Genomic DNA, 25,262 nt, shown 5'->3' on the forward strand with positions numbered 1-25,262 from the left:
TTTCAGACGAAAATATTCTGGGCTTTTAATAAGTTCATTGTACTTATTAATTATATTACATTACATTAAACATACCTAAAAATGAAAAAAATCCCAAGTTTCAAACTATTGGACCTACCCTGCTCTTAAAAAAGCAGGCTCTTCATGTTCTTATTTTCACCATTTTGTAAGTATTTGCTCATTTTCCTAGAAAATAAAAGTTTTCTTAACTTACTCTTAATAATTATTTTGGCCATCAAAGCCTTGTCTTCTTTTATAGTTTGTTCTTATAAAAAAACATGTGTAGACAATGTTGTTTGTGTTGGAAAACTTTGTTTTGTTTTATCAATAACCTTTTATTTACATTCTGTTATCATTATAGATTTATAAGAAATATAAAAGCAAAATTGGAAATAAAACATTTTGTTTCTTATTTTGAGAGAGGATCCCATCAAAGTTTTCTTGAATTAATTAGATCAATATTTTGGTTTGAGATTTGGAAGAAAAAAATTGGATTTTTATATAAAGAGAATTGAACAACATGACATCTAATCAAAGACTTGTCCAGTCTTATTTGGATCGCCATGGAATTGGAAAACTTTTTGAGGTAAAAATCGTTATTTTTTGCTTTATATACAGAAGGCTTATATGTAGAGGTTAACAGTAATAGCTTCTAACTAATTCTAATTGATACGGAGAATGTCTTAACCCTTCGTGTATACTGTGGCCTCTTTAAGTATAGTAAGTCTGCAACCGCAGTCGGAGGCGACACAAAGGCTCCTCTTTCCTCTTTACACCCCCTCCCCTAAAGGACAATTTTTTGATAACTTTTGAAATATTTAATAAATCCAATTTAAGTGTGCAACAAACATAAATTGGCATCATTACTCACGTCATCGCCACAGGGAAAACTTCCTAGTTTTTGTGAAAATTTTCTCAAAACTCTCTTGAAGTTGACCTGAAAGGTTTTTCGTTGGACAGAATTTCTTCATTTACCGAAATATTTTGTCTTTTTTTTTCTGATTTTTCTTTTAAGGTACCCTAGTTCATTTTCTACTTTTGTTCTTTTTCGATCGTAGTCGCGTGGTCAGGCGCTTGCCGCTTTATTATTTAATTTACCACCCTAAACTACATCCAATTCTTTCGTTACAGTTTTTCTATTGTTTTAAGGGGAAAAAAGACTGGAACGGTTTTAGGGTGGTAAAACGGACAAAAGAAATGCTCGCGCGGCTAGGGTCAAAAAAGTGTATTTTCCCCTACCTGTTTCAGGATATGATGGCAACTGTTATCAAAGAAATGCCAAATGATCCAATGTCGTTCTTAATCAAATTGCTTCAAAAACGTTACAAAAAGAAGGTAAGGGATAGAGATGCCTTGGAGTTTTTACAAGATACTTCACCAATTGTTCATTTAAAGTGATAGAGATGACGCGTTCTTTAGAAAAAGTAATAAGATTCTTTTATTACATCTTAACGACCAACCAAATCAAATAAGAGCTTGTAAAAACTCCAGCTTGTCCCAAGGGATAGCCAGTAATTATTTATTTAGAGAGGCGCTGGGGTAAGGAGCGGGTATTTTACTGCACGTACTGAGCTTTATATACACCCTGAAGGAGTTTTTCAATCTTGGCCAAGCCAAATCTTTGATCGGGGTTTATTTGGAAAGTGGTACCCTAATGGTAGCACTACTCATAGTGATATAAATGCATCGAGAGCGCTGGATCTACTTTCCCTCGAATACCTTTGATGATGTTGCACCGTTTAGTATTAAATTTTAACACTGTTATTACTTCTAAGCGTGTACCACTTTCAAAAAAAATCCGATTAAAGATGGTGAATGCAACTTTTTCCAGAGTTTTTAAAGGTCAGCGACCACAAGGCGTGTTAAAAGTGAGAAAACTAGTCCGTTTCTTTAAGAAGAAAGAAGAAGAGTTTTACAGGCTTGATGAATCATTGTCTGACGCCGCTTTTCAGTTCCGTTTCGCGAGACCTATTTATCAACTGAGATAATATCTGACTCTGACGTCAAGTTTGAAGAAGAAATTGAAAACTTTTTAAAATCTTTAAAAATTCTGTGGGATACTTTTTCTTGAAAGAAGTTTTGAAAATAGAAAAAACATTTTTCACAGAGTGAGCCTTTACAAAACGTGTTAAGAATGATTGATTTTTGGACCTACCTCCGGGTACCCCGGTGGAGGTTCTATAAATTAACCCATGTCCGTTCGTCCGTTCGTCCGTCCGTCCGTCCGTCCGTCTGTTACCAGCTTTTCTCAGGATTGGCTCATTAGTTTTTTCTGATTTTTTGCACAATGATGCAAAATGGCAATGCCCAGAACGTGACGGAGCCCGATTTTTGAGAAAAAATTTATTTGGGCAAATTTGGGCCAAAAACTACCTAAAAATAGGGTTTTTTGGACTTTGTGCAAAATCCTGTCATTACTTTTTTCTGATTTTTTGTACAAAGATGGAGGGCAAGATTCTCTAACGAATGGCTGAAGTGATTTTTCCCGGAAAATTCTTATTCGCCTTAAAAAACGGATTTTCGTATTTTGGGGAAATTCCCTTTAACCAAATAAGAAAATATAGCTTTTCTCAAAGTTGACTCATTATTTTTTTCTCATTTTTTGCACAATGATGCAAAATGGCAATGCCCAAAATGTGATGGAGCCAGATTTTTAAGGAAATTTTTTTTGGGCAAATTTGGGCCAAAAACAGCTTAAAAGGTTTTTTTGGCCTGAATGGTTTAAGTGATTTTCGTATTTGGGGATATTCCTTTTTACCATTTTACATTATTCAACACACAAGCTTTATTTTTCCATTCTGAATTTTTGTACAATTATTGTCACTTTTTTCTTATTTTCATCTGATGTTAATCATTAGGTAGGTCCATTCAGCATGTTGCTTGTTAATTAATGAAATTCATAGTGCAAACACTTTATGTTTAGAGGTTTTGAGCAAAACTGTTGCTAAGCACATTTCTTTAAAAGATGATAGGGTCATCTTTGTCTTTCGACTGCGGTTTTTGGCGGAATGATCGCGCCGAGATTTTTTTAACTCTTCTTAGAAGTCTCGCATACAATTCGTAGAGTTATTTTTTCAAAGAAGGATAATATGTTCTATGTCTGTTTAATTTAAAAACGTTTACCTTCGGGATGTATATTTTTTCTGTATTTTTGTTGTATGCACTTCGTGATTCTTAAAAACTTTTTTATCTCGTTGAGGAAATGTAGGATCCTGGATATTTGTAATCGTCAATCTTCTTTAACTTTGGATCTGGAGAAAAAGTTTCAATGCTTTCAGAAGGACTGAAGAATTTGTTTTTAGATTCGCTGGATTAACTACTTGACCCCCCCTGCTGAGAAATGTATTGACCTATAGAATTTGCAGCCGATTCTGAAAGCATTTAGTAATCTTTGAGAGCGTCTACAAGCCTAAACGGAAGCGTGATAACTTTTTTAATGATTTTTGTTGGAAAGCCTTATAGTTAGAGGATATCAAACATTTTATCGCGATCAACTGAATTGAAATCCAACAAATACTGGTATGGCGTCGACATTGAAATTTCTAGCTTCTTCTAGAACGCGACGAAGGGATAAGATTTTTATTTTTATGAAGAAGAGGTTCTACTTGAGACCGAATCATATAAAGTAAAAGTTTGGTTTTTAATCTTGACCTAAAATTTCCAGGGGGTACAGACTGATTTTAGTTCATCTACCCTCACTTTTAAGGTATGAAAAAAAATTCATAAAAAAGGGTTCTTTTGCAAATTTTGTCATTTTCCATGGGGTATCCACACATTTCTAAAAATCTTTTTCTGACTTGTAAAGGTTCGTCCACTTTCGCTTTAGTGAAATTTAACGAGAATGCTGGACGGGAAATCTTTGCCAATTTTTGTCGCGACTTTAAATCCAAAGATATTGTAAGCAAATTATACAAAATCAGCGGATATTGTCGGTTGTCTAAATTAAGATAGTCTAGCAACCTGACTTCCTTCTCTCTCTATATATATATGTGATAGTTATTATAAGAAGTTAAGTATAAGAATACTCAAACCTATATAAAGTTCCTATAAGAAATGCTTACAGAATGCTTTTGTGTAAGAAATAAACTAAATAAAAACATAAGACTTGGATAGCCAAAATCTTAAGAACGAGTTAAGAACATTATAAGGCTTTACAGACTCGAAAACACCCGATTTCTTAGGAAAATGGACAAAAACACTCTCAAAATGTTAAGAAATAAGAACAGGTTAAGAATATTTTTAGGCTTCAAACTCAAAAACTTAAAAACGTCCGAATACTTCAAAAATTTTGGATGCTCTTATAAAAAAATGTTTATGCCATGTCATTGAATGGTTTTTTGATAATTAATCAATCAAATGGAATCAAATATGGGTTTACTTGTCGTCTTTAAATTCATTATTAACATGTAAATACATCATACACAGGTATTCAAGCTATGGTCTAGTACTATACATAAGATTTTTTATAGAAGCTGATTTATTCCTTGAGAGATGTTAGAAGAAAATTTGTTAAGTTCCCTATTTTTTAATCTGATGATATTTTTATGAACAATCAATAGGTCTGCTTGAATATAACATAAATGCAGGTGATCATCACAGTTCTAAAGTATGGTGGAATATAGTTTTGCTTAACTTTATCTGTAATATTTTTTATATAAGGACACAGAGATATTGAAGAGGACAGAAACTTAAATTTGAGAATACTTCAAGAACTTGAGAAGACCTTTAGGAGTAAAGAGCATGAGTTTTTTTGCTTCTTGCTTTTAGTTAAAGTCCTTAAAAGCATTGAGGAATTACAAACATTTTGAAAACGTTATAAGACTTTAAAATAATCTCCCAAAGACTGGTGTAGACGGGTAGTAAAAGTGGGAAATATATACACAGAGTTAATACCAGGCGTATGGCATATACAAAAGAATAGGGGCAGTTGAGTTTGGTCAAAACATAATGCGAATTTTCCCTCGCTTTGAGCTTATTTCTTTTCATCCTCGTTCATAACTTTTTGAGTTTTAAGCCTAAAAATGTTATTAAAATGTTCTTACATTGTTCTTAATATTTTGGCCGTAGAAGCCTTGTTCTTATATAGTTTGTTCCTATAAAAAAAGGTGCAGTAATTCATCTTTAGACGATAGCGTAATTTAAAAGATAGGTTTCGGTGTGCTAACAAATAACGTTAGATGCTCGACCTTTTTCATCGTTATTTTGAATCCTGTTTTTTGTCCACCATCTCTGTGTGTGTAGTCACGCTGTTTTAATTTAATGTAATGTCAAAACACAACTTCATCGCGACAACGTTTATCGGAAAACGTGGAATTTTGTGGATTTTTCTTAAATTGTAGCATTTTTCAGTTGTCGTTTTGATTCTATGGTTTTTTTCTCGAGCCCTTAGCCGGTACTGATCTCACGTATCAGAGTGTATCTTGCGTATAAAGTAGCTCTCCAGCAATAAACTTTCAGAGATTTCTGGAGATGCTGGGTTTGTTTATCACAACTAGAACAGGATGTTGTTTAAGCCCTGCTTTTTTTGATAATGTTAGAAGTTATTCTGACGTTTTTTTTATGTCTTCGCTGCTGTTTCTGTCAAGCATGTACAGTTGACGCTCTCTAATTCGACGTTCTACTATTCGATAAGGCTTCCTTATTCGATGAAATTTACAGTCCCCGTCAACAAGAAACTCTTAAACGACGCTCCCTTATTCGATAAGCCTGGATAAGCTCCCTTATTCGATTAAAATCCAATTCCCCTTGAAGATCGAATTATAGAGAGCGTCAAGCATGTACTTTAAAATCGTGACACAGTTAGCATAAAATACATATTATAATCACTTTCGATTTCATTCTCTCAAAATATCTATATTGTCTTAATGAGCTTATAACGTAATATGGCTAATCAGTAACATTTCCCGCTTTAGAGAGGAAATTGATAGATAAATTAATATTCCGCTGTGATATCAATGTCTTTTCTTCTTCTACTCGAAACAAAATGTTCTCTTAAAAGAGGTAATTTTACAGGTGGAATCTCTCTCTTTAGTAGAGAGTTTATGTGTGTTTTTCTGCGATGGAGACGGTTAGTTTCTGATTTTGGTGGACGACCGTAAACAAGCATAAAAAATCTGGCACGCTGAAAAGATAGAGCTTTGAAAGATTTTTCTAACGGTATCAAACATTAAGGGTTTACCTATCACCAAAGCCGAGATAATTCGATTCAAATTTTATTAAGCATTGGGCTTTTCCAGAAAAAAACCGTACAACCCCTGTTGAGGAGCTCCAACCTTTTGTGAACTACCCTTTGGAATTCCAGCCAATTTTTGGATCATACCCCTCTGGAATTCCGAATTTTTACAGATTTTCAATCATTACTCCCATGGAATTCCACTTATTTTTGACGGATTCTTTTCTACTGCTATGGAATTCCACTGCATTTCAAATCATTCCCATTTGGAATGGAACAAATGGACCTCCTCAACAGGTGGTGCACGGGTTTTTCTGGAAAAGCCCATTGGAAAATCTTTTGAAAATGCGATTTTTTAGCTTTTTGAGAACGTCAAGGAGTTTAACAGTATCTAACAGAGAGAAAACTTCAATTTTCAGAAAAAAATACACAATTTGCTTCACAGTACTTTAAGTTTCATGTTAAAACAATCATCAGCTGTACAAGACTAGATTAACAAAATTCCTTTTTATATAAATTACGAAAAGTTGGATAGTTGACCTTGGAATATAAATGTTGTTAAAAAATACATGTAGCATAATACAAAAACTTTTAGGAAATTGATTAGTCTTTGATTGTAAATATGAATTTATTTATGTACTTCTGGATCAGAAAACTGAAAACCTGCCTCACACCTCATGGATTGAACCAAGAACTCAATCCTCTCCAACCGAGCGCCTTAGTCTAATCATTTTAAACCTTTGGTATGTCCAAACAGTTTTTGGGAAGGTTATTCAATTTTACTTCTACATGCAGTAGCGATAACAGGCTTTTCTCATTACATTAGAATGTAGATAGTCCCTTATCACCGACATCAACAACAAGAGGAATGGGACTGACTGGTTCATCAATACCAAAGAAATATAACAATGACCCTCAAGGTAATCAACGAGCTTATATTGACTTCGATGGGCATTCCAGAAATATCCCGTCCCCCCCTGATAGGAATATCGGACGTCCAGGGGTACAGTGCTATCTAGATATCCAGGGGTTAGGACCCTATAAAAGGGAGAGGATATCCAGGGGGTACAAGAAAGGATTTCTTGATATCCAGGGGGTACAGGACAAAATGCTTGGATATCCAGGGGGTACAGGACAAAATGCTTGGATATCTTAAGCCCTTCTATCCACTCTATCCACTTGGATGTCCAGGGGGTTAAATCTTTTTTAAGTCGGTTATCCATGGGGCTCTGGAACTCGGGACGGGATTTAATCCTCCTCCCCCCATGTTGTAGGCCTCTGCGCGAAAGCATTATAAATACGATTTTCTTCATGTTTTAGTGGTTATCCCAGGCAGTAAAGCAGTGACATCATCTTACGGTCGCATCGATAATGAATCGGTTTATAGTGAAGACAACATGCGCCAATCGAAAGATCGAAATTACGAGAAACCATGGCAAACGAACTCTAAAGGGACATCATTAAAGTCTTCGAAATCTAGGAAAGGTAAATTTATATTATTGGTCATCTTAATTGCACAAGAGGTATGATAAACTTTGGACCGGTCAGCAAAATACACGATATTCTGCGATACCGACAGGGTGCAGCTGCACCCAAGCTCCCTCACAGAATTTGAAAATCATATATTCTCGGCATTGCCAAAGAAAGATGACGTCATTGTCAGATGGTTTTATAATCTCTAATTTGATCGAATTAGGTTCACCTTGCGATTTCGACTGGAGCAATAGTACTGAAGTCTATTTCAAATTAGCTGGCAGTGTTTTTTCAAACCTCGATGACTTTTGATAGAATTTGAATTAAGTAGCGATTTTGTGCTCGTTGAAAAGACAAACAGGAGTGGAATATTGTTATTAAAAAATCAAAAAAGATCGGAAAATAAAGATTAAAAATGAAGAAGAAGAAAATCAACTTCTTCAATCATTGTGCTATAATTATCATTTATATCAATTATAATTTATACTTAAAAATCTTTCCCTACCTTTTTACTACAGACAAAGAACCGTGGGACGGCGAGACTAAAGTTCACGGCGTCGATGAAATTTTTGAGCAAAATACAAACAAACATCTTGTTGGCGCTGATCGTAATCCATTATCAAAGTCATTGCCTGTAACCACGAGTGCTAGTCCAAGCACAGGTATGTAATCAGTTCACTCCTAGATATCTGTGGTAGTTTCAAATTCATTGCCGTACCTCGCTATGGTTTACGCGAGATACAGGGGTGCAGAGTAGAAGGTTTGAGCTGAATCTTCAACCTAGCACAAGTAAGAAAAAGTGCACAGGTATGTAAATTGAGTTTATATCCAAAAGCTAGATGTCCGTAAACAGAGCCGATCTCTACAGAAGTTTCAAAATTTGTTTTCGTACGCTACGTTACACGCGGAATTTGTACAGAGTAGAAATCTTGAGGTGAATCTTCAATCTTAAAGTAAAACTTTTAAAATTTGTGCCACATTCTACGTAGATGAAGGATTGAATTTAGCGCTTTCTTTGTTTTAACATTTTATATTTTTCAAATTCTTGCGGTAAATGTCACTTACAATACAGCGTTTGTATGAAACCCAGGCGGGTCAAAAGTCTGTAGTACCACAACCTGTTATTATGCTGCAGAGTTTAGTGTGGGTGAATGAAATTTATCACTAAAACGGGCTTACTAAAATTCACAACGTTTTTCCGAGCCATACACGTTCAGCAGAGTCTCCATATCTCGAGCAGGAAGGAGATTTCGAGTTATGGAGTAGGTTTTATAATGTATCGTTAACTGAAGAGACTACACGTTTTTTTATAAGAACAAACTATACAAGAACATAAGGCAGAAAATACCCAATTTCTTGGGAAAATGGACACAATTGCTCAAAAAATGGTGAAAATGAGAACATGTTTTTAAGAACATCCGAAGGCTTCAAAAATTTTAGATGTTCTTATAAAAAAAAGTGTATACGACTTGTTCGAGTTTTAGAGGATTGAGTTAGAGAGACTTCACTGTATAATTTTGCTATTATTTTGCTATTAGGCAAAATATTAATCCATGTTATTGAAGAGAGCAAAAAGGCATTAAAAAGATAATTTGCGTTGTTATTACCTTTTTAAATAGACGTATAATTTGCTATTTATCGAGAAAAATAATTCCTTGACAATATTGTCAACATAATGCTCCAGAAGAATCGAGCTTCGAAAGACTCTTTTCTTGAGTGGATTTATGTTACCAGTAGTTGTGTAAGAAGAAGCAACAGATATTCAAAGTGGATTGTATGATGAATGTTTATAGTTTTTGTTGAACTCTTTGAGTTTAAAGCCCGAAACGCTAGAGAGGAATCGACTCCTTTCTCAAGCAAGAAAAAGCAAAGCTTTAAAAGATTTGCACTGCACGTCTTTTTTTTATAAGGAACCTTGCTCTGAGCCTGGAGTTCTTTGTTTTTACAGAGAATTTCAGCCTCAATGTTCCTTATCGAGTTCCTTATTTACATTAGCTGCTGAGTTTGGATTCGCAAAAATTGGATTCCTTAAAACTTGTTTTCTTATCCTCAGCCTGAGCAGTTCCTTAACAATACCTTATTTTTTGGACCATTTTCAGCCTCGAGTTCCTTATTATAAATGTTTTCCTTATAAGAAAACGTGTAGTCTTGGTATGGCGGATGATATATAGCATTTTCTTTGTTTTAACACGGCATATTGTCGAAATCTGGCGATGGATTATACGTTCAATCGGTGAAAAACACACGTTTTGGATGGAAAATATGTGGCTTCATTTTTTCTAGAGGATGAGAGTGTGTAGGTCACATGACGCAATAAGGTCATGTTAAAGCAAAGAAAAATGACGTAATGTTGATTTTACAACGTTTTAAAGAATAATATTGCAAACACAAAAAATTATTTCAGTGGCACTTTTTTTCTCTCTCTAGCACTTTACTACACACACGATGTATTGTATACTTATTTCTTTATTGCATACTTTTGTGTAAATGGTTTTATTGATATGCTGTACGTTTATTTTGGTTTCTGAAAATTTTTGTAGAATTTATTACAACTCAAACGCTCACAGGAAAGTCGAATTTTTCGCTAATGGAAATGCTGTCATATATACGTTTTTTTTTATAAGAACAAACTAGAAACTATATTAGAACATAAGGCTTCGAGGCCCAAAAATTTAAGAACATTCTAAGAACATTCTAAGGCTTTGGAGACTTAAAAACATGCATTTTCTTAAGAAATTACATCAAAATGCTCAAAAAATGCTGAAAATAAGAACATTTTAAGAACATTTTTAGGCTTCAAATCCCAAAAACTAAGAACATCCGAAGGCTTCGAAAATTTTTGACTTTCTTATAAAAAAAAACGTGTATTTATATAGGTTTAAAAGCACTGACCTTTGGCTAAGCTTTACCTACCATAGTTTTAAAAAAATCAATTCTTCTTGAGTAAAAGATTTAATATGACAGAAGCTGCTTTAGGACATAAATTTCAAAATGAACCAAAAGCAGCTTCTGGCTTCTGTTATTAAATCTTTCACCATAGTTTTCTTTTTCGAAAATTTAGGTTCAAGATGGTCCACTCCAAATGAAATGTAATTTGAAGATATCGAATGGAAAATCAGTAATTTATCCAATATCTGATAAAAGAACAATTCCTCAAATTATTATTTGGGGGCCCCGATAGCTACGGTACTTGACAGAGATTATAGTGTTTAGTTGGGTTCTTGAACCCGTTATCTTATATTTCAGCGTATCTTGTTTCCTGAGAAAAATTTTATTTTTATTTTTGTATGAAAAATAGATGTATAGGTCATCGATTCTTATGTAATATATACGTGTAATATAATGTCGAACGAGGTTAGTAAAGCTCAAATTGCAGATGTAGGACGATAAACTCGGTATAATACGTTCACTTACCATCTGGATAAGGCTATCATTGTGTCTCACTAACATTCTGCCGAATGATAGTGTGAAGGCTTCGATCACAGACTTGCACCGCAATAGACTGTGTTCGAATCTCAAACACTTCCATGCAGGGTGTTATAGCCCTGCAATACAACTGTCAATCATTTTTAAGAAAACTGATTGGATGATTAATGTCACGTGGCCGGTCAAGATTTCTCCATAGTGACCAGTTATGAAATTGACATCATTAAAATGTCAATTACTTTTATTATTTTATTTTTGCAGGGCTATAAATGGATTATTAACCTCAGAAGCCTGTCTCTCTTGCAAAATATCGACCTCGTTCATTCGTATTGGACCTCGCTTCTCTCGTTCCAATACGTCGCGAACTCGGTCGATATTTTGCCAGAGAGACCGGCTTTTCGGTTAATAATCCATAATTAGAGACTCACGGTAATAGACTCTCTACCTTCAATAACATAATTTGATATAATTTTTTATGGTGGTTTTATTAGAAGTTCTTTTGGTTTTGTGAAGAGAGGTTCCTGTAGAGAAGGCATATTATACATGGGACCATGAACAAATGGGCTATTTCAGAAAAAAATTTTACATCCTATGCCTCATTGAGGTGGTCTTTTATAGGAAAGGTAATCCCCCCTGGTTTATTTGTTCAATTTTTCAGGAACACCCTGGATTTTCCACCTCATTTTACTGACCACCCTGGGTTTTTACACTCGAAAAACCAGACCATCCTGGTTTTTTTATTTTCCAGACCACCCTGGAGGTCACACCTCATCAATATAGGGGGTACAGACTATTTCTGGAATAGCCCATTGAACAAATAAAACATCTTCTTTTTGGATCACAGTTCGATATCTTGAAGGAAGGGTAAAAAACATCACAATTATTTTCTCTAAGGGAACATTATTGATTTTTTGTTTGGACCTCATCAAACCCCGCCACGTCGAAAATCTAGCCCCCCCCCCTGAGGGCTTTAATAGCGTTCAATGTGTGAAATAAACTTCAGACATAATACCATACACTTTAAATGTTTTAATTGCGGTGACAATAAAAATTCGATAAGAAATGTGTTTTTTTTACTCTTTGCTGGCTGTTTATATAGGAAACTCTTGTAAGAGAGTAGTTAATCGTTAGGTTGTTTGCATCCTTGGAACAGTTTTTGTTGTAAGAAATGCGAGTAAACGCTTTGCAATTTTTGGCTCTGCAAACTTTAAAACAGCCTTTTTTTTATTTTGGTCATCAACAGGAATAGGAAAGCTAATCATGACTTTGTGACAGAAAATTACTGAAATTTAGGTGACATGAACTATTCCATTCGTAAAAAGTTTACTTTTAGCAAAAATTGCTGATAGGGCGTGTCTTTTGTATCCCTTTCAACTCAACCCTTATAACCAAATGAATTAAAAGGGATGTTGGCAGCTTACAGGATCGTCGTTATCAGTAGCGTGGTGGATCGACTAAAATTTGGGCAAACTGGGGAGGCAATTTAGATTTTTGCGCCCCCTACGAAAAGTATATCTTTTTAACAAAAATTTTGGGGTATTTTCTCTCTTTTTGGCCGAAAACTGTCTTTTCTAAGGTCTAAAAGAGCGAAGGGGCGCCGAAATAAGTAATCAGGGGCGTCTTTATGTTCCCTTTGTCTTTCTGCCCCCCTGCCACCACGCTACTGGTCGTTATATGTTTTTGATCGTTTGACGTAATTCATTGATGTGATGCAGTCCTGAATAGGACCACCACGTTTCGCCGTCGGTCTAAAACTTTGCATGTTTTTGTGTACAGCCAACGGGGAGTGCAATGGGGGGGTCAAACCTGATTACCCATGATGCACTTCGACCGTAAAATAGCCTACCTTATTGGCCAAAACTTAGTCGGCCTTAATTATTAGTCGGCCCTTATATTAATCACCAAGCCAAAGTTTAGTCACTTAGGGCAGACTTAAAGGAAATTTTGAGTTACGAAGTAGAGTTTATAAAGGTATTATTAACTGAAAGGACCATAAAGCTTCTTCGAGTTAAGGGGGGATTTGAGTTGAAGAGGTTCGAGTTAAAGAAAATCTCACTTTTGATGTTGCAAAATGTCTTAAACCCTTTAACTACCGTGCGTATTTTTTAAGGTTCGGCCTATTTGTCACGGGAAAAATGAAGGTGCGACCTATTTGCCAGATGTCGGCATATGCCGACATGAGCGACCACGGAGTTTACCATCACATTTAGCTTTATTTTCTGAAAAATATCAGAAATATAAATATGTGTTTACTTTGAGTTAAAAAATGTATAATTATGAAAAGCATCTTTGAAATAATATTTTAATTACTCAACTATGCTATTTAATGAAATCTAGTTCAAAAAAAAAACTGCGGCAAAGAAATGAAAAGCGTTCATGTCGGCATATGCCGACATCGGCAGTTAAAGGGTTAAACGTTTTTGTTTATTTCTTGTCTGTAACTTGAACCATATCCGTTAGACAGCGTGAGTTTGCACGTTTTTTAATGAAAATAAGGGAGAGTCGAGACCATCATTTTTAAGGGTAAAATTATTTAGCAGAAGGGGTTGTTTTTGTAGAACATAATATATGCATGATAAACGATTTTTTTATTACAGTAAAAAGTTTAAGTATTTGTAAGGAATTTTATGGGATTTTCAAGTTAATCCGCTTGAAAGTCATCACCGGAATTTCTGTATTAGTAAAGATTGATCTTAGCCGTAAATGTTATTGATATGTTCTAAACTGCTTATTTTGATTCGCTGGACGGAAGATAGCTGCATTTTCGTAGCAGTCGTGTGGTGGGAGGGAGGCCAGGCCCCACCAGCGGAGCCCTCAAAAACTCAAAATTTCGTAGCCATATCTGAAATATGAGGCTTGTATAATTCTTAATTTTTTCTTAGGTTTCCGCCAAAATTGAGCCTAGTGTTCTTATAAATAAAAAGCGTGTATTCTTTATCCACCCTGATTCAACTTGTCTATTTTTCAGAGAAAATAGACTGGAAGCAACAACAAGACACACTCAACAAGAACCGCATTTCCAAAAAGGTATATCGACATTTTTTTAATTTCTTTATTAAGTTAGACTAGATTTTACTTCTGGCTGAATTTTACCTTCTGATAATTTTGAAGGTGTTATAGTCAAGGTAGAGGATATTGCCATCTTGGAATTTTTCACTTTCGTTTTTAAAAAATTATACAAAAAAAAAATATCAATTCGAACCCCTAGACACTAAAGTTACCACATACGGACGGTTTTCCCCACATTTTTTTCATTACCGTGGAGAATATATTTCCCATCCCCTATGAAAGTTTTTCTTTGGAAGAGACCAATATCATAGCAATTAAGAATATTATGACAGTTATAATATTTTGGAAGGAACTTGTGAAAAAATTGTCGAAATGAGATCATATCTATATTGAATTAATTTACGGACGGCGAAAGGAAGGAATCAAACCTGTCATAAATAATGACAACCGATAAATAAACAAAAAATTTATTCGAGGTTTTCTTGGATATTGGTTTTTTATTTTTTTTTATTTGCTGGTTTGAAACCATCGAGTAGAATTTATTGCCTTATTCGTTTTTTTATAAGAACATCCAAAAGTTTTGAAGCAAACTAATTTTTGATATCTGATCAATGAAAGTTTGGCTGGATATCTGTTGGTTTTTCTTCAAACCAGTTTTTTTATAAGAAAGTCTAAAAGTTTTTAAGCTTTCAGAGGCTCTTAACTTTAAGCTTAAAAATATTCTTAAAGCTTCCTTATTTTCAACATTTTTTAGTATTTTAGCATAATTTCCTTAGAAATTGCATGTTTGAAATTTTGCGGAGTCTTAAAATGTTCTTAGAACGTTTTTAAAGCTTAAGGCTTGTTCTTATATAAAAACGTCGTAAATTGGAGTCGCATTTTAGACTTTTCGTCCAGATTAACCAAATCTGGTTGCAACACTGATGTATACTACATTGTTACAGTTTTATGAAATATTTTGTATCAAAAAGCCAGCAACTGGACGTATTATTCCAGCTTATCTTTTCCTTTTAAACAGGATCGCCAACCATTCACAACCGGAAAGAAAACAACAAAAACAGCCTCGACCTCATCCACTAATAGTATTGCTGACGAGGAAATTATGCTCAATAGTAACAAAAATAACAATAACAATAATAACATTGATCAAAATGGACGAATGACTTTAAGGTGAGTTGAATTCCGTCTACTGTCACTTTTTCTTAACGCCAAGGTATCCAGCAGGCACACAATGTTGTTTCAACGTTTATCTAACGTTCACAACGTCCATATAACGTTATATTAACGTTGAAACAACGTTGTGTGCTAGCCAAGGTAGAAGCTGAGGCGAATTGTAGTTTAAAGTTCATGGTTTCATCCAGCTTTTTACCCCCCCCCCCCCATCAAAAGGTCAAACCCCCTCCATCAGCCTTAGCTCCATGACCAAAAAATAAAACTTGGGGACTTGCATAGGTCTTTGTCATTTTTGCCCTTATTTTCTGAATAAAAATGGAAGGAACGGCATGCAATAATTTGACTTTGAATCCCTTATATTAACACTGGAAATCGCCTTGAATATTATAGAAGCACACGTGGATTGAAAAGTCACAATTTTTTTATTATTAGAAATTGAAAATAGTAAATACAAAAATTACCAAGTGGAGCAATCGAGGGAGAAAGATTGGAGTCCTACCCTGTCTTAGTCTAGACAGCAATAGAAAAGGGAGCTTTCGATGCACCTCCGTCTGCGGTCAAAGGCCTTGCTTACAACTTGGTGAAAAGCCAGCAAAAAATCAGGAAAATAATACTGCTCGAAATAGTTTGCATGCCCTACTCTAAGGTCCTGAATAGTAGGGGGTCCAAATAAAAGGGGGGTCGAAATTTTTTCAAAATCTAATAAACGGGGAGGGGGTCCAAAATTGTACCTCCAAAAACCCCCAAATACGGTAATTATAAGCTAAAAACAGGCTATTTAGAGCGATTCAGCTTGTGATAGCTGAAATATTTTCAAAAATAAATAAACGGGGGGGGGGGGGGGTCCTAATAAGAACGTGGGATCCGAAAATTAATAACCGGGTGGGAACGTTTATACGGGACCTTAGATTATTTGTATGGAATTCTTTCAAACGATATGGTCTCATTGATGTTATTCTGATATTTTTTTTCAGTCCTCATGGATATTCAAAAGTGAAAAGACACTCATCAAAAAAGAAAGCCAACATGCAAAAACAGAAGTTACAGGTACGTATTATTTCAACGATTTACCTTTGACGCTCTCTAACTCGACTTGACCCTCTTTAATTCGATTTTCTAGAGGAATTAGATTTTCATCGAATAAGGGAGTGTATGGAATAGTAGAGCGTCACTTATGAGAGTTTCTTGTCAACGGGGACTTTATTATCGTATAATGGATCGTATCGAATAGCAGAACGTCGAATGTGAGAGCGTCAACCGTGTCTACCTTTAAAGGAACTAATTTTGGTGGAGAGTAACAAAGGCAGTTTTCTAATCAGGCGTGACTGATTTTTTTGCGACTGACACAGCAATTTGTTTTTTGGACCTACCCCGGTGGGGTAGAGGTCCTATAAATTAACCGATGTTCGTCCGTCCGTTCGTTCGTTCGTTCGTCCGTCCGTCTGTTACCAGCTTTTCTCGAGATTTTATCATTAGTTTTTTCTGATTTTTTGCTCAAAGATGCGTATTAGCAATGCCCAAAACATGGCCTAGTCCGATTTTTGAGAAAAAAATTTTTCCGGCCGAAAATGTCTGAAATATGCCGGAAATCGCCGTTTTATGGATTTTCACTGGACTTTTTCCATATAATTGGTTGTTTTTTCATTCAAAAACATTATTAATAGCAATGCCCACCATCGAGCATGTTTCAATTTTCAATAAAATTGATTTTTGAAGCCGGAACTATTTTAAAAGTCGCCGGAACGACCTATTTTCGCCGGAAAAACAGTATTTCTTGAATTTCTCGGGCTGTACTTTACATATTTTTATGAAGTTTTGCACACTGATGCAATATGACAATACCTAAAATGTGACGGAGCCCGATTTTCGAAAAACAATTTTTTCCGGTCGAAAATGCCGGAAATATGTCGGAAAAAGCGGTTTTTTGACTTCTTCTCGAATTTTCATTTTTAGTTTTTTCTGATTTTTTGCAGAAAGATGCGTATTCGCAATGCTCAAAAAATGGCCGAGTTTGATTTTTGAGAAAATATTTTTTCCGGTTGAAAATGCCGGAAATCGCCGTTTTTGCAGATTTTCATCGGATTTTTTCCTTCATGTCTATGTTTTTCACACAAAAACATTATTGATAACAATGCTCACCATCAAGCATGATTCAATTGTCAACAAAACTGATTTTTGCGACCAGAACTTCCTATTTATTTTTTCCCTACAACCCTTCCCTCTCCTCCCATCAACAATCAATGATGAATTTATTGTGTTGTGTATTTTCGCTAAACGCTATATTTTCTGACTGATTTTTTTCATTTTTCTTTTCGCATTGCTATCTAACTTTCATCATCAGGTAGGTCCATTCAGCATGTTGCTTGTTTTTATTTTTTGTTCTTCGATTCGATACGCTAGAAAATCGAATTAGAGAGGGTCAAGCATGCACTACCAACCGACTAACAAGGGCAGAACTATAAAATATCGACCGATGTCAAGTGACGAGCGAGCTTTCGGGGTCGCTGCGGTGATGGATGGCGATATTTTCAGTAAAACCCGAATTTGTAAAAAGTCCCATTTTAAGTAAAGTAATTAATTTCCGCGTGGAGTTTTTTTTTCGCAGATTGAGAATCTAACAAGTTGATTAAAGCCTCTTTTTCACCTTATTTCTTTCAATTTCCATAGTAGTGGTTTTAGGGACCAAAATTCAAATATTTCTCGAGGACTAGATTTCGCGGAAAGGGCCAAAATCTGCGAAAATCGTAAAAATTAATTCACGCAGAATTTAATACACTTAAGGTACATCTTGTCAAAAAACAACTTGTTAACCAATGTCTAAAATGAACTTTTAGAAATTTCTTTCGAAGATTACTAAAAATGTCCTAACCATACTAAATCATAACCTTTTACCCTTTTTAAGCCCTTATTCCTAAATACACATATAAAATAACTATGATTTTTCTCTCTCTCTAGACACTGTTATCGAACGAATCGAATCAATCGTGCAAAGGTGATCGAATGGAATCGACGGATGATGAAGCTATCGATATTATTGGTAAATGATTTTCTCCAAGCTCATTTAGAGTTCAAACCCCTCTTTTGGTTGTATTTTGACTTCAACAGACCACTTTCTAGAGGCTGTAATTCTTAATGCAAGAAATCATGGGAGAAATAATCGGGAAATGGCCCGCCTTCTTTTCCTATATCATGAAAAAGAATAACCCCCGGAAGGTTTGCGAGGTGACGGATACGTCCGAGCCAAAAAATCGGCCCTTGGAGGGAGAAAACTCAATTTTGGTCCAAATTTTTGAAAATCAAGACCCTTTAGGAGAGGGAAATTTCGATTTTCGTGAATTTTGGACCCTGAATTGTTTTTGTGTAACCCTTAGAAAAACTTTCGAGGGTGTAAAAATGAGACCTTTATGGCTGGCACATACCCGACACCCATTTTACCTAAGTACCACCCCTCCCCGGGAGAATATCTTTAAACATCAAAGTTTGATTACTTTTCTTGAACCACGGATAAATCACTTTTTAAACCTTTTTCTTGCAGAGAATATAGCAGACCTTGAAGGTGAAGGGGTGACCAAACAATCTAAAGGAGCTGGATACAAACATAATTCTTTACAGGTATGTATGTACCCTACCCAATGGGCACAAACGTCTTTTGAACGTATAATGTACGTTTCTAGGACGTCCAAAGGTCTTAAAGCTGTCCATTGAATGTACATAAGACGTTGCGTGCCCATTGGGTAAAGGGCGCTCTCCCATTCTTTCGGGTAGTTGCTATCGAAAAAGGAGTCTTCAGGTTTTCTCTGGGAGTTTTCAATATTAAAGACGAAAAATGCATAGATTCCCTAAATCACCTTCGTTATTCAGTTAGAAAAATTTAATGAGATTTTCGCACCTTTCCACAGAAGTTTCGGCAAATGAGAAATAATGACTCGCTAAGGTTGGACAAAATGCCGTTCATAACAGCTTTGGGCTTTAGGTAAAAAAAGGACAAAATAATGTTGATGCAATGGCCGAGTGGACAAGGTGCTAGCACCTAAAACCAGGGTTTTCCCTTTTCGAATCCCCGCTTCTCCCAATGTTCTTTTGAGCTCGTAGATATCCGAGCCGTTGGCCGTTGACCCTGCATAAACAATCTATCCACGTAAAATATGACTATTTTTGTCTATAAAGTACAAATTACAATTCGTACAAATTAATTTCATTATTTTTGTAGAGACCTCTTTCCAATACTCAATCAGCAAACGTTACAGTCGGGATGTGTTCAAGGTGTGCAAAGTAAGTTTTGAAGAAATTTCTCGGATCAAAGTCCGTGTACCTATTATAGGGACCACTAAAATATTATTTTAAAAAAGTCAGCTGTTTAGGGGTGTCGGAAACTTAAGATAAGCATCTCTTTTAACCCAATTTAAAAGTATGTAAGCAAAAGAAATCTTGGAAAAAATGAAGTTTAGGGGACCAGTGTAAGATTTGAAAAGGTCAGCCGTTTACATAGCTTCAGCTCCCCTGACCGGGGGGGGGGGCTAAAATATTCCACAACAACTGGTACCAAGAAATAACTTTAGGTCAGGGGCCACCTACTCAGCTAGGGGTCACCTATATTTATTCAAACTACAAAGGGGGGCTAAATTCTAAGTTATTGTGTTAATTCGGCCACAGGGAATTAATTATGATGGCTAAAAGATTTTTCACATTAATAAAAGTTTTAAAAGTGAAATTGTAATATCTTTTGGGCTTTTTTGTCAACAGGCTTATATGTTGCATTTAATTGTGCTTAACAATGAATGAGATTATAGCACTTCTGAAGATACCTTTTTTTCAAATTTTCTTAGTTTCTCAAACTTAGGATATCTTTCATATTAGGGTCCGCCTAAATTCTAGGGGTCACCTAAATTCTTAGGTGTCTTGGAACCTTCGTAGAATGATAATTATCTCATCCTCCATTCTTCCAGGATACTCGGTAATGACGTTTCAACAGTCCATTCGTCGTCTATACGTCGCGAAGATTCTTATGTTAGTGGTATGTGATTTTTTTATATTGTTTTTTCTTGATTTTCCATATCCGCTAACCTCTTAAAACCATAACCAAAAGTTATTTTTAAGTTTCCTAGGATTCTTGCATGGAAAGATTTACGAGACAGTTTTTCCTTGAGAACTTTTCCAAATGAACTTCTCATAATTTTTGACTTTACCCAGCTTTTCCAAAAAAATTTCTTTTAGTGCAACTTAGTCCTTATTTAAGTAAGTCTGCGACCGCAGTCGAGGGTGACCGAAGGCTCATCTTTCGGTAGATATCTAACCGAAGGTAGGGGAGGGCGCCACTCTTTCTCCCTGGATTTCTCCACTTACCCTTGATCCTTCTCTTATTTGCTAAGCATCAAGCAGAGAGGCATCAATTACCATTTTGTGAATCTTTGGTATGACCCGGCCAGGGATTGAACCCACAACCTTGCGCACATTAGTTATATGCTCTACCATTGCACTGCGGTCGCTATGTAAAGCATAATATGAATAAAAAATAAACAACTTGTTTCATTCTTCCACAGACGGCGACATCGAAAGTATATCACAAATTGACACGTCGGTAAGATAAATTCTTTATAATAGCAATTAATCTGAAGTTTTTACATACTGTTGATTATATTTTTTGATATTCAGTATCTTACCAAAACCAAATTTTATTATTTTTATATGCATTGTGTTCACTGCGTAGAAAACTCACTATCGTCAAAATAGTCTAAACTTTTGATAGATGTTGGCGGAGTTTAAACTCCGTTTCTCTTTTTTTCATCGAAAGGTTTAAGCATCTCATAAAACAGATGTAGAGTCCTGCATGTTTATTATCTTTTATGATTTTTATGAGGTTTTTCAAATACAGTGAATCAAATTAAAGGTTAAAGCATCTCCTACCAATCTTTTGCACAGCATTTTTAAACAAAAGAAAGAACAGATTTCTTCCACTCCCGCGCCGTTTTAAGGGCACAAATTTTGAGTTATTATTATCCTCGATAATGGCAACATTTCTATATCATATAAAATAATATCATTTTTAAATACACGTTCCTTCTTCTAGAAACCCTTTCGTCCAAAATGGCCAGTTATATCAGATTCGGATGACGGTTGGTAAATTCTCATATTCTTTATACTTTATAATATACAGTAGAGTCTCTTTAAATCGAACCTCTATAACTCGATTATCTTCTTAACTCGAACATGTTTTCTGGTCCCTTCAGTTAACATGTATTATACACCTTACTCCATCAGCCATTCTAATTCACGTCGGCATCCGGCTATTGCCCATGTAAATTTAGCTTTTGCCGACGTAAAAATGCTTACTGCACTATGGAACCCAGAATTTTTTGCCGACATAAATAAATCTGAATTAGAAAGGCCACCCAATAACTTGAACAAATTTATTCGAGTTGTAGAGACTCCACTGTAACACCACGCTCACCGGCAAGCTGCACTAAATCTAACTTTCAATTGTGTCTGATCTTAAAACCACGATATGCTACAGTTGTCTCTCTTATTCGATCTTCAAGCCTTTTCATCGAATTAGAGAAGAATTTGAACTATAGAGAGCATTATAAACTACTTTTCAACTGCATGTGAACAGTTCGAATTACAGAAAGAATTGATAGTTATACCTAAATATAATAACTATAGAATGCTTGTATATTAGTTTTCTTCGTCTACCCTTTAGAGACTCAAATAATCGAAGAAAGAAAACCATCGAAAGCTAACAACAGCAGGTACATAATCTATAGCCTAATATAATTTGATCATGATCTAGTGAAGAAAATCTTAATACTCTGGTAAAGTTGAAAAAAAAATTTTCGGAAGATTTATGTATCGGCCTGTAACGTTTTTAGGCACTTGAGCATAAAGCGTCTCTTTGAGGTTAAACTATTAGTACTAGTAATCGTATGGTTCGGAGTGCAATCAACGATGAATCACGAGCAACAAAGGAAAAATAGTAGCGAGATTATGTATCTGGAATTCTCTACGGCTACGGTCACAGTGGCGAGGGAAATGGCGAGTAAGGTAAGTAATGGTGGGTAAAGTTTATTCGATATTTGACGTACGGCATTATGTCGACTTTGCTTATACGGTTTTTTGGTGTTTTTTTCCCGTACAGAGCAAAGTAGACAACGACATGTCGCCTTTGGTGACGACCCGCATGGGCAGCCCCGCAACCGTAGCCATAGAATATCTCCGATACTTAATCTGCTAATAATTTGCACGAGCCGAAGGACGGAAGTTAAAAAGTCATTATATTTCTACACTGGGATTCGAACCAAGCACGACTAACGATTACCACGGTTTGCTTTGTAATCTAAAAACTTCCATATCTCATTCTTTTCATCAGGACAACATTCAAAACGTTCGAGGAGAAATCGGTGAAATCAGATTTTTTCGATGGAAACAGTCCGTTACGAAAGAAAACAAAACAATTTGTCACGCCGGTACTCTCTGATGACGAGGTGAGATTTAAAGGCTACTTAGACTACACAATATATTGACGAACAATATTTGGCAATATCGTTTTCGGACCGTATTGTACGAAGTAAATAACAGGTGATCTATTATAAAAAGGGAATTTTCTCTCTGTAAATAATCCCTCTATATTGTTGGAATATTGAAAATCGAGCTGACAATATATTGCGGACACATTTTCAATATATTGCCGGCACTCAGCAATATATCATCAATATATTGCCTGACAATATATTGTGTAGTGTATGTAGCCCTATAGGTATTTTAAGGTCTTATCCAAGCGACCGTAGTGCAGTGGTAGAGCATCCGGCTACGGTGTGCAAGGTTGTGGGTTCAACTCGCCCAGCCGGGTCATACCAAAGATTTCCAAAATGGTACTTGATGCCTCTCTGCTAGATAATCAGCATTAAGAGAAGGATCAAGGGTAAATGATACGATCAAGGGAGAAAGAGTGGCGCCCTCCCCTACCTTCAGGTAGATAGCGATCGAAAGAGGAGCCTTCGGGTCGTTTCCGACTGCGGTCGCAGACTTACTTACTTTAAGGCCTTATCCAATTGAAAATCTGAATAAAACTAAGACTTTAGTCAAAAGTAACATTTTTTCCTTAGTTGGGGCGTGTAGCGATTATATTATGTGTCAAATCACTTAGACGAGAAATATACACCCCTGTGTCATAGACCCAGTGGAACCCCAGCCCCACTGAAAATACCCTGGAATTTCAGCCTCACTAGGAAATTGACTTTAATTTTATCCCCACAATAAAATATCTATCCCCATTGGGCTTTCAAAAAAGAATTTTCATCCTCACTGAGGGAAAAACTTCCACTAGGGCCGGGGAGACAGGGGTGTACAAATCTTCCATTCTGTATTTTTTCAGTCTCACGTAACATTCGGTGTTGCGCCATCATCAACAGCGGTCAGTGAGAATGTGTTTGCCAGAGGCGTGCGTGCAAGCTCACCAAAGAAATCCGTAACCAACAAATCACCATCAAAACATCTGTCTTCACCACACAAACCATCCAGTAAACAAGCATGGAAACAACAAGTTTTAGATTCGAACAGCGATGATGAAACCATAGCACCAGCCATGAAATCATCTTCCTCTAAAGGTGAATTCTAAAATAGTTTAAAATAATTATTCCCAAATAGTCGGGAAATGAAGATGAAAAATGAAAAAGATAGAAATCAGCTTCTTCAATATCACTGTGTTACAATTATCATTTTCACAGAAGTGACTCTTTAATCTTAGTCTGTTAAAAAATTCTCAAAAATGATATTTCAATGGAAAGATACAGTCCAAATTGTATCACTGATTAGCTGAAAGAATCATCGAAAAAGAATTCTTCGAAGCTGTATTTTTTTTGAAAACTTTTTCACAGTGATGACGTTATAATAGAGAATGGTGGTCACAATTATACAAAAAAGTTTTTCATCTTCATTTTCCGTATGTTTTTGAATTTTTTCAAGCTGATAAATATTGCACTCTTGAATATCTTTATAACAAGCGCAAAACCAACATTTCATTCGAACTCTATCAGAACTTACAGTGTATTGTGTCCGTTACAGATTATATTGAATTGTACCATGGCCTATTAAAAATACGGCCATATATGTCACATTTTTGGGAAAAAAAATAAGAGGCCTAATATTTGATGGTGCATTATCCTATGATTGTACAGATTGTATTGAGCTAGACTTTAAAACCAAAACTATATTCTTTTCTAATTTTAGGGAAGCGTGCAACAAGTGTCGGTTTTAAACTCAAAGATGCCATGCAAAATGATTCTGACTCTCCTTAAGCAGAAAATATTGACACTTCCTTGAATCTTTGTGGAGATATATTGGATATTTTGTCCGGGGGGTAGTGAAAAATCTGGAAAATTTGCCTTCTTTTGGGGGCAAACTTGCTCTGTTTAGGGGTAATTATGAATGCTCAGATCTGTTTTCCGGGTGGTCATAATTCATAATGTCCGGGGGGTAAATTTCCAAAAAACGTTATAACCCCAACCTAATATTTAGCTGAATGCTTGAAAACTTCTCATGAGACAGATCATTTTGAGCAAATTTGGCTATTTTTCTAAATTCTCAGACTGGCTCAGATGTTCTCAGATGTTCATGTTTTTACGATGTTCTTATAAACTAGGATGTAATAGTAGTGAAGTTAAGTAAATCGGCAAAATCACGACGACGAACGAAAATATAACAGGCTAGTGAGTTTCAACCAATTAAATTTCGTATTTTCACTAGCCTTTTACATTTTTCCTCCGTCGTCGTGATTATCCTGGTATGCTTAACCTCAGTAGTAATAACAAAACGCGTACATTTGTACCAAGATGGAAAAAACAGTTATCTTTTAGGGGGGGTTAAAGTCAACTTAGCAAAGGTATCTCTTTAAATTTTTAGTATTAATTTATTTATTGCAACTTTTTAAAAATCATTATTGTATTTTTTTGTTGTTGGTTTTGTAAATATTGTACATAAATTTGTTTTGCTTTCTTTGAAAAAATGTTATACACAA

At 35.5% G+C, this 25,262-nt stretch overlaps 1 protein-coding gene across 1 annotated transcript; it reads left to right on the forward strand.

Annotated features, from left to right (window-relative positions):
- The first annotated feature begins 365 nt into the window (after window positions 1–365).
- On the forward strand, window positions 366–25,262 carry LOC136811964 (uncharacterized protein C8orf34-like). The gene is made up of 18 exons (XM_067068568.1): window positions 366–586; window positions 1,249–1,335; window positions 6,999–7,092; window positions 7,493–7,657; window positions 8,164–8,307; window positions 14,040–14,098; window positions 15,099–15,250; window positions 16,228–16,300; window positions 18,209–18,290; window positions 18,789–18,865; window positions 19,464–19,525; window positions 20,200–20,267; window positions 20,794–20,831; window positions 21,321–21,366; window positions 21,951–21,999; window positions 22,617–22,731; window positions 23,622–23,853; window positions 24,476–25,262. The coding sequence occupies exons 1-18, from the start codon at window positions 521–523 to the stop codon at window positions 24,541–24,543; spliced, it is 1,677 nt and encodes a 558-aa protein (XP_066924669.1). The 5' UTR covers window positions 366–520; the 3' UTR covers window positions 24,544–25,262.

Source organism: Clytia hemisphaerica, unplaced genomic scaffold, assembly GCF_902728285.1.
Source record: "Clytia hemisphaerica strain Z4C2 unplaced genomic scaffold, Clytia hemisphaerica genome assembly, whole genome shotgun sequence".
NCBI classification, from domain to species: Eukaryota; Metazoa; Cnidaria; class Hydrozoa; order Leptothecata; family Clytiidae; genus Clytia; species Clytia hemisphaerica.